Raw genomic sequence first — 11,043 nt, forward strand, 5'->3', positions numbered from 1 at the left:
ATACCCCTGCATTGTTTGGAATTTGAACAATTGTATCAACATATGTATATATTCTATATCCCGCGATCCAACAGAGGATAAGAGGTACAGAGAATGGATCAGTTTTTATAGGGAAAGACTGCCTAGTTAAATGTTTAGCCATGTCACCAATGATTTTTGAACTAATCAATCATGTTAACTTTACAGCACTTATTGTGAATTTCACTGACATTGTAGTAGTGTCACTTCTAAAACATCTAAATGGTTAATTATAGATATAGTAAGACAGAAACTCACCTGTTCTCCACTCATGTTGGTCTGCTGTATTCCCTGAAAAGGTAAACAGGTATTTCGAGTCTCGGGAAACTAGCGTAAATTGACCGACAACGCCATCTACTGTTTTTGAAAAGGAAGTTGCTCAATTGCATTTGTGAGAAAATCTGCCTGCACACATATGTGCGAAAATTAAGCCAAGTTTCCTCATAAAAAGGCAAATGAGTCTCACAGTTGTAACACACAATACGTATATTTGTCCATACCTATGCATTTTCTCTCAAATAGAGTTTTGTATTTGCAAATCACTTTGCGTTTGTTTGAAAGTCGAGTTTTTCTTTGCAAAGCAGATTGTGTTTATTTGCAAAATGCTGGATTTGTTTGATGTATATAAGTACAAAATTCGCTCCATAATCCAGCTCTATATTCCAAGTCTACTGAATTTATATAATAGTTTTTAGTAAGAAATAGACTGCAGTTTAAATCACTAAATTAATGAATCATTTACACAGGTTTTGTGAACCGAATCAACGATCAACGAGGAGCTCGAGGGCGAATGTCAAGATTGTTTTAGAGAATAAAGAATGTTCCGGAATTTCTTTCTAACACAAAACTATCACGTGGCTTTAGAAGACTTGGAAAAGAACCATACTCTTCATTTTTGAGTGACCAACCACTTTAATGTTTCGGTTGCTGTGATGTCAGTTTGTAGCCTACACTATGTGATCGGTACAGTAGGCTACATTAGCATAATAACACGATGCATAAACACAAGCACGTGTCTTTAATATGTAAAAAAAAAAAAAAGAATAAAAAGCAGCTTATTTTATGCTATAAAATCATTTAGGATAGGTTTTATTTAATACTTGAATGTGTGTGTTTGTATAAAACTTCTGACAGAAAGAGTGAAAGAAATCTTTGGAAGACCTTCATGAAGCGCCCACCTCTGGTTGAATCTGGTTTAAAGGGAGGAGTCCACGCGCAGTATTAAGGCATGAACCTGGTCTCTCCATGAGAACACACCCGCAGAAGGCAGTGGAAAAGAAAGAAGCCTGGAAAGACCATTAAAGATAGAGCAGCAGAGCACTTTCTTTATTACCAACAAGCCCGTTCGTCTCTGAGGAATTTAACACCAGTAGTCATACTAATACTCAGCGTGTGGGCATCTCGAACGGCGGTGGGCATTGTACTTTTCGGCTGTGTGAGGGGCTGGATCATTGTTGACATTTTAGAAGATCGTCTACCTGCTTCTAATTTTGCTGTCAGATATTAAAGTGAAGCAATGAAGAGCGTCAGGAGCTGTATTGGCACACTTGTGGTGCTGGTACTGTTTCGGGTGGGAGAGATCGCTGAAGCGTGCAGTTGTTCCCCCGTTCATCCTCAACAGGCGTTCTGCAATGCTGATGTTGGTAAGTGCGTGTCAACAATCTCAACGATGCTACGTCACAATGCAAAATTGTTACTATAGCGAGTTTATTACAAATGCATTTACACCACAAAGGCTGCACGTATTTTGTCTAATGCTGCACAAATGTAAAGTAATTTTTATTAGAGAAACCTGAAACTACACATATATCCTCTGTCATGACAACAACAAAGTTCAAGGCTGCTCTGATGCTGCTTTGTAGATGAAATGCAGCATCACAACCACTGGGGCTGAGGTGGATGTTTTATTACTCTTTTACTAACAAAAATGCCATATAAAAGCAGTGCTACAACATGCAAACTTTGACCCTCCTTACTATTAGAGGCTGCTCTAATGCTGCTTTACTTCTGTGAATGAAATGCAGCATCAGAGCAGCCTTAAAATTTGTAGTATAATATTATTTTGAATTGTATTACATCTATTTTTTTATTATTTATGTTATTAATTTTTTACGTAATTATGTTATTATTTATACTTTGTAATTAATTACTCAGCTCTTTATTTATATTATTCATAAATTCATAATGTCGTAACATTTATTCTGCAACTGTAATTCCTGTGTAAATGCATTTATGCTGTCTGAGTAACTGAACAGCACTGAATCAGTCAGCGACAGTCCAGATCTGTGAGGTTCTGGGTTGTGAAAATTGAAAACTTTTATTACCCTTTTATTGGTTGTACCTTAATGTGTTGTTTATCTCGCCAGTGTTTTTTCTACTTATGCATCTGTGCTATTGTTTTAGTGCCCAGTGTGGATAACAGCAGATAAAGTGTCCTGTCTGTCGGTCTGTTATCTTCAGCACACATACAGTCCTCCTGCTTGAGCTGAATGACGTTTTGAGGCCTGTTTATATCTATTTATATCTGGCTTCTCTATTTCATTCCTCAGAAACAACTCATTATGTCTGGTTTCCACCGAAAGCTTTCAACTGCCCTGAATACACAGAGCCAAAACAGTACATTAAGGGTATACAATCCAAGATTAGACCAGATCATTTTGGCTTAGTATTTGTTGAAAGCAAATTGCCTGTTGCATGGGAAAATCACAGTGAGATACACAACAAATGTGGATGTGACACTCTTGTCTGCTGGTAAAAGACTGAAACCCAAACAGGATGATGATACATTCACACCATTCTTATTGGCTTGTAGATTCACACTTGATTCACTGTCTGGCTGCAAGCCTCCAAATAATCTATATATATTACTGACTACTAACTAAGGCCTTGATTTCCTGTGCAACTGGTCTCTATTTCATATTTCTCTCAGATGGAGAGAGCTGAGGCATAAAAAATTGCAAGAATGTTTTGCATCCCACTGGGGCTTTCCCTCCCAGTTCATGGTTAATTCAAGCAGCGTTCAGAGATGATTAGTATAGGTGTGCCCACCGCTGGAACAGAACCCAAGCCCTGTCTTGAGCTGCTAATAGAAGATAAGAAAAATACACACAGGCCAGTGGCCTCTTAAAGTGCTTTAGAGGGCTTATAGTTTGATTAGAACCCCGCAGCTTCGGCAGAAACCATCGGAGAGCATCCGACATCTGGCCGACAGCTCTAGATGCGCCAGAGAGGAAAAAGCAATGAAAGTCAAGGACCTTTCAGAAATATGCATGGCATTCTTCAAACAGTGAGAAAAGCGTACTCTTTGGCTGCACCGCCAGCCCTTGCCTCAGCTCACTGGCTTTGAACCAGTCTTCTTGAATCAAGGGAGAAGGTTTTTTCCACCTATTTGTGAAAAGTTAACTTTAGTGGCTGTTTCGAGAGGTTTGCGTCTTTCCTGACTTGCAGTGGAAATGAACAAGCTGTTAGCCGGAAATTAATTTAGCGTTCGTATTTCATGACAGAACCGGGATCTCTGCATATTAATAAAGTAACCACCCAAAATGCGGTCATTTGCCCTTTGCGGTCTGTCAGTGTTTTTGCCAGTATTCTTTTTGAATCTGTACTTGCCATTAATAAGGTTTCTATGTGTCGTACTTAAAAATCTTAGTCATGTGGATCCAGTCTTCCGTTCCCTATGGGAATGACACAGCCCCATTATTTACCTCGCAGTTCACTGTTATTGAGTCACAACATGCTTTTAGAGAGTCTGAACAGTGACATGATTGTCTCAAGATTGAAAACTGTAACATGAGCTGTGCCACTAGAATTTTTTCTCCTTGAGCTTTTAAAGGGGTAATATGATGCTTTTTTAAAGATCATTATTTTGTGTATTTGGTGTAACAGAATATGTTGACATGCTTTAATGTTCAAAAAACACATTATTTTTCAAATACTGTACATTATTGTAGGTCCTATGTGCCCCCCTCTCTCAAACGCTTCGTTTTCTACAAAGCCCCCTCCTTTGACAAGCGCAGTCTGCTCTGATTGGCCAGCTAACCCAGTGCATTGTGATTGGCCGAAAAACAATTTCAAGGGAATAATCGACAATTATGATTTTTGTCATAATCGTGCAGCCCTAGTTGAAAGTCATTTTCATGTTTTGACCAAGAGCTGATAAAGGGTCTATTTAGTCTAAATAAATTAAAAAATAAAACACTTAAAAACGAAAATAATTTGAAATACTAAGTGAATATAGCAATAACATCATAATGTACAGTATTAAAAATCAGTCTTCATTCTGAGATTTGCTAAAGATTAACTTTAAGTGAGTGTTAAATGACAGCTAAGGTAATCTAAATGCAAAAATAGGGTATACCGATACAGAAAAAAAAAAAATCTCCCGTATCAGCCAAAATGGGACAGAGATACTGGATATCCTGTGTTGCATGGAAATATGTCAAATTGTGCAAATAAAATGGGATAAAATTCAAGCTGACTACAGGATTACCTTTGGCCTTAAGGATTTAAACTGCCTCAGTTTCTTTGGTGTACCCAGGGTTGTTTATACTGTATAAACCGCTCAACTAAAAGCCCAATTATACTGGTCATCTGCTCAAAATATTTATCTGTTCAAATGTACTCAGGCTGGAATCGTAGTCTGGCCTGATCCCTTTTGGCAAACTGTCTAGTGACAAGCCTGGTTTCATGTCAGAGGTTTATAGACAGTAAGGGTCACAAGGGTCAGAGAGCGGGCTGGGGTGTGGTGCTGAACATTTGGTGGAGGTTGAGGAAGTTATAAACTGGAAAAAAAGAGGAATTACCAGTGAAGGATGCCAAATGTACACACATTTCTCACAGGTAGCCCTTTGAAAAGGTTTAGTGTACCCAAAAGCCTTGTAGCAGGACCAGAGGTTTTTTGACTGCAGTACTTGGACGCACTAAAACAATGCTGGTCATTCATGTAGAGTAACAAGGGAACAATAATGTAAAGAAGCAGACAGACTGCAAAAGTTTAAAGGATTAGTTCACTTTCAAATTAAAATTTCCTGGTAATTTACTTACCCCCATGTCATCCAAGATGTTTACGTCTTTCTTTCTTCAGTCGAAAAGAAATTAAGGTTTTTGATGAAAACATTCCAGGATTATTCTCCTTATAGTGGACTTCAATGGCTACCAAACGGTTGAAGGTCAAAATTACAGTTTCAGTGCAGCTTCAAAGGGCTCTACACGATACCAGACGAGAAATAAGGGTCTTATCTAGCGAAACGATCGGCCATTTTCTAAAAAAAATAAAAAAGTATATACTTTTTAACCTCAAACGCTCGTCTTGTGTAGCTCTGTGCAGTGCTGTGCAGTCCCGTTCGAAACAGGGTATGTCGAAAAACTCCCATCTCATTTTCTCCTCCAACTTCAAAATTGTCCTACATCGCTGCAGAAGTACCGACCCAGTGTTTACAAAGTGAACATGCAAAGAAGGTCAAACGCCCTTTATAAAAAAAAAAAAGGTAAAACAGCGATGTAGGACGATTTAGGACGATTTTGAAGTTGGAGGAGAAAATGAGATAGGAGTTTTTCGACATACCCTAACTGTCATGAACCGGAATGCACAGAGTTCACACAGAGCTACACAAGACGAGCGTTTGAGGCTAAAAAGTGTATAAATTGTAAAATTTTTTAGAAAATGACCGATCATTTCGCTAGATAAGACCATTATTTCTCGTCTGGTATCGTGTAGAGCCCTTTGAAGCTGCACTGAAACTGTAATTTTGACCTTCAACCGTTTGGTAGCCGTTGAAGTCCACTATAAGGAGAATAATCCTGGAATGTTTTCATCAAAAACCTTAATTTCTTTTCGACTGAAGAAAGAAAGACGTAAACATCTTGGATGACATGGGGGTGAGTAAATTATCAGGAAATTTAATTTGAAAGTGAACTAGTCCTTTAACATTTGCGTGTTGTGTCTAGTCATACTGATAAACTATGCTGTTCAGACAACCTAAATTGTTTGGCCACACACTTTTTAGTGAGTAATACGTTTAGTGGGTGGTTTTGGTGGCGTAACATTAACTAAATAACATAAATAGTAACATAAAACACCCTAAAATACATAACTGCAAAAAAAAAAAAAATTTTAAAAATACAGTTTTCACAGAAAGTTTTTTTACTTTCAAAAAACATTATTATTTAATAATTTACTGTAAAAGTAATATAAATAAACTAAATATTATATACATTTAAAGTGTAAATACAATGCATACTTCCATAAACCATACAATTTACAGTAATGTAATATAAAAATGTACTTTTTTTTTTACAGTAAACTATTTTTTTTTTTATTTCCAAAAGGGGGCTTTTGCAGTGATGCCATAGAAAAACCATTGTGGGTTTCCGTGTTTAAAACAGCCATTTAAAAAAGCCATTTTTTTCTTAGTGCGAAGAAAATTTTAATAATCTAAAAAGACTTTTTTCCACAATAAAGAATTTTTTGTGCAATGGAAAAGGTTTCATGGATGTTAAAGTTTCTTCATAGATGCCAATAAACAACCTATTTTAAAGAGTGAGCATTTTTACAGTCTTTTGACGGTAAAATTCCAAGCATTATTTCCAGTGTACCATTTGTTGCTTTACTATTATAAACATACAATGTTTGTGTGACCTAATTCAATGATGTGTCCCAAGAGAACAGGATTATTTTGGTTATTTAATTCAAACATACCTCTTTCTCAACTAGAAAACTGCTGCTTTGATGTCATAATCAAACCAATCAGTTCCACCTGTTTCACATTATAAAGATCTCGTCTGGAAACTGTCATTTTCACTGGCTCAGTGACATATGACAGAGCTCATTGCCACATTTAATAGCACCAGACAGTAGCAATAAACACCGGAGAGGAACTCACACTGCTTTTCTTTGAGTCTGCTGAAGGTGAAACCACGTTTGAGCGTTGTTTGCAGGTCCAAGCCAAGCACTTGGTTTCTCTTGGTTATAAAGAAAGAGAAAAGCAATTATCAAGAACCGATTGTTAGCTGGAAAGTTTCTAAAAATACTTAAATATGTAAGTCAGTTCCAGGAAATCTTCAACCTCCCACAGGCATGATATGTTCATTGCAATCACCTTGTGCATTCACATGATTCATTTTCAATGATGTTTGTTCACCTCATCTTTCGGGTCGCACACAGCATGCTGCAGTTTACGTCAGATTGACGCAAGGATGCGATTTTTGAAAGCTGCATGTCAGACAATTTGTTGGTTCTCCACCTCACAGGAAATGCTAGACATCTCTGAAAAAACAAACAAACATCCAAATGTGAAATCTTTCTCCACATATATTTTGATAAAAATGGGAAATAAATGGCAATAAATAAATATAATAAATATTTAATAATATTTAATTTTTAATAATATTTAATAATAAATAATTTATAATAAATAAATAAATGGCAGTCAGCAAACCTCACACAAGCCAGTCTTTCTCCACATCCTGCCGTGTCTGCTCTGGCTGTTTATATACCCAGGCCTGAAGCAGTGGGCAGCATCCAACCGTCAGTTGTCCAGCTCTGACCTTTTCCATGTTGGTAAACCTCAGAGTCTTAGAACATTTGCACTGGCTTTCTTGTACAAGCAATGATGATGATGATGTGTATAAATCCAGCAAATTCTGTCTTTTGTGCATCTTTTCATTTTTACAGTATAAAATGTGAAAAGAGAGTCAGATTTCTTTAAATATCAAACAAAAACATTGGTCAGTGTGTTAAATGACTACAGCTTACACACGTCATTTAATTACGTTGCTATGCTCTCATATGGAACGGATTGAAAGTTCTATCATTATTAACTCACCCTCATGTGCCTCCGAACACAAAAGGAAAATCTTCACACTTCTCTTTTCTATACAGTGATGCTCAGCAACGCCCCCCTGAGGCAAGTTTACTGAAAAAGTAGACAAAAAGAGAGAGGAAGGTGATATACAGAATAATAGCTAAAATAGCCTTAGTCTACATTGGCATTACTGATATAGTTCATCCATATGGGTTTGATGAGAAAGTAATTAAATAATAAGCGAATATTTGTTTTGGGTCAACTATCCATTTAAAAGCCCTTTTAAAAATCTTTAAAAAATTAATTTAAGTAATTTATTCATTTAAAAATTACGTTTTTTCCCATTCATTTAATTTCAATTACTCAGTACTTCTAAAGTCAACCAGCGCTAAGATGAATCTCAACTAGGGTGGTCACGATATCAGATTTTTCACTACACAATTATCGAGGCCTCAAAAATTCACGATAACAATATATTGTGATATCTATAGAAATTGAGTGTTTGAAATAACTTCCATTTGTGAGCTGATTCTTATTTTATAGTATTCTATACAATGATAAAGGCTATTTCGATTAGCACTGCAATATAAATACACATTATGCATATAAAAATACCCGAAATGGCTTGAAGAACGCAAATAAACCATATACTGTTGTGCTGATTCTCATCTTTGGCTGCATTCCACTCCACTTTTAGACACGCACTCGCAAACTTTCCTAAGCACTTCCACCAGTAGTGGGCACTCATGCAATGTAATCAATGACGTACATCTGCGTAAACGAGACGGAGGGAAGTTAGCGAGTGAAGGGCATAAAAAATGGACTGGAACGCAGCCTTTGTCCATATAAGGGATTTCCTGAAAGTCATTTGTTTCATTAATCCTATGAGTCTAGCTTGTGGACTTTCTGATGCCCTCCGGTGTCGAGTATGAATGAAACAAATCACACTTGAAAGTTTATCGTTCCATAATGGCGCTGGCGCTAGATTATTGAGTCCTGTTATCATTTGTTTACTATTAGTTTTTAAATATCAACAATACCGGTATATTGCGACACCAAATTAACACGATAATGATATTTCATTATTTGAATTTCACCACGTCAATAACGGTATATCGCGACACCACTAATCTCAACATTAAAAATTTTTTCAATGTATTTAAATTATTTTAGAACTGAATACTTCTCGCAAAGCATTTTTACTTCTGTAACCTGGCTCTTGTGCTCAATTACAGTGATGAATTGTGTCAGGAGTTCAAAAAGAAAGAAATTAGTTCAAATAAACCACAGGTAGAGTATCCAGAGTGAAAGCAAAACAGCTCCATTCTCCTGTTCAGTTGTTACTCCTGTGGTGTAGGAGAACCACTCTACAAAATTACTTGCCATGTGGTTGGTCCATGTTTATTTATATTAAATGTCTTTTTTTAAAGCATACATTTTCCTTCTTAATGGATATTTTGTTCATTAATTTAATGCTTGGTAAGAATCTCAGTTATTTCTATCAAATTATTTACATTTCTTTCATGTGCATGGAAGAACTTTATCATACAAGGAAAAAAACAATGCAGCTTTATGAGATGATTGCTGCATGATATGTTGAAACATTTGGTTCCTTCATATTAAATTATTTTTAAAAAGTCAATTTGTTCTATTTTTAGGAAACCTTTTGAGGTCTGTCCTTATGTTTTTTTTTTTTTTTTTAAAGGTAAAGACAACTAAATGGCCTTTGAAATACTGTTTAATAAATACTATTGTATTTGATACCTGTGAGGTGGAATATATTTTGGTTGTGGTGGCCCTGGAGTTCGGGGACTTTTGGTGCAATGGTCTGCCTGGGCTCCACGCTGGTCATGATTGCTAAAAGCTGTGCAGGCATACAGAAACTCAGGATGTGGCTAGTATTTGTGGTGGGTATATTTTCATGGAAACTATGACATTCTGATTATGATACGTGCATATGTAAGAGAGTGTGTAAGTCATCCGTGGAGGGAGCAGGCGTTGTGGGATATGCATGATTATCGGGCAACAGGAATGTGGGTCAGGCAGGAAAAATGAAGCAGTGGGAATGAAGCTGAAAGACAGACACTGCAGAACATCACTCCATTTGAACTGCAGAACTGTGAGATATAATTACCCTCTGATGCTTTAATTATTAAACCTCAAAGAAAAATACAATTTTGATTAATATTGGACCCTAAAGCTATCAGGATCCCACACAGAAATGTTTCTTATTTTCAATTAAATTAAATTCAAGTTTATTTGTGTAGCGCTTTTCACGATACAAATCGTTGCAAAGCAGCTTTACAGAAAATTAAGTTTCTACAATATGTTTCACGAGTTCACACTTTCGTATAATTAAATAAAGGTTATGCGTATATTGGCGTGCTGTCCAGGGAGAGAGCTCTGAGCTCGGCAAGACTCCCGAGCCCGGGGCAACCGGCAACCCCCCATCCCCCCCCCGTCCGGGGAGAGGGGTCCGAGCTCGGTGTCCAGCCTGGCCCAAAAGCGCTAAACTAGCTTCCGTGCTGAAAGAGAGAGCTAAAGGCTCCAGCGGGAGACGCGACTATCGCGGCAGTAGAGAAAGATAGAAAAGGCTCTTGTGCGAGCAGGCACTGCTGCGGCAGTGGGGAAATACAGAAAAGGCTCCTGCGGGAGCAGACACTGCCGCCGGCAGTAGGGAAATACAGATGAGGCTCCTGCGGGAGCGGCTACTGCTGCGGCAGTAGGGAAATACAGAAAAAGGCTCCTGCAGGAGCAGACACTGCTGCGGCAGTGGGGAAATACAGAGAAGGCTCCTGCGGGAGCGGTCACTGCTGCGGCAGTGGGAGAGAGAGATAAGGCTCCTGCGGGAGTGGCATCTGCTGCGGCAGTGGGGAAATACAGAGAAGGCTCCTGCGGGAGTGGCAACTGCTGCGGCAGTGGGGAAATACAGAGAAGGCTCCTGCGGGAGCAGACACTGCTGCGGCAGTAGAGAAATACAGACCACTGCTGCGGCAGTGGGGAAATACAGATAAGGCTTCTGCGGGAGTGGCCACTGCTGCGGCAGTGGGGAAATACAGGTAGGCTCCTGCGGGAGCAGACACTGCTGCGGCAGTGGGGAAGAGAGATAAAGGCTCCTGCGGGAGCAGACACTGCTGCGGCAGTGGGGAAATATAGATAAAGGCTCCTGTGGGAGCAGTCACTGCTGCGGCAGTGGGGAAATACAGAGAAGGCTCCTGCGGGA

General features: G+C 38.3%; 1 protein-coding gene across 1 annotated transcript in view; it reads left to right on the forward strand.

Annotated features, from left to right (window-relative positions):
• Positions 1-1,232: 1,232 nt before the first annotated feature.
• timp2a (TIMP metallopeptidase inhibitor 2a) overlaps positions 1,233-11,043 on the forward strand; it is a 31,814-nt gene continuing 22,003 nt past the window's right edge. The window contains exon 1 of the mRNA XM_016572287.1: positions 1,233-1,661. Within this exon, the coding sequence (XP_016427773.1) occupies positions 1,535-1,661 (127 nt within the window). The 5' untranslated portion in view covers positions 1,233-1,534. The remainder of the gene's footprint in view (positions 1,662-11,043) is intronic.

The sequence above is a fragment of the Sinocyclocheilus rhinocerous genome, unplaced genomic scaffold (genome assembly GCF_001515625.1).
Source record: "Sinocyclocheilus rhinocerous isolate Xijiao unplaced genomic scaffold, SAMN03320098_v1.1 scaffold140, whole genome shotgun sequence".
NCBI classification, from domain to species: Eukaryota; Metazoa; Chordata; class Actinopteri; order Cypriniformes; family Cyprinidae; genus Sinocyclocheilus; species Sinocyclocheilus rhinocerous.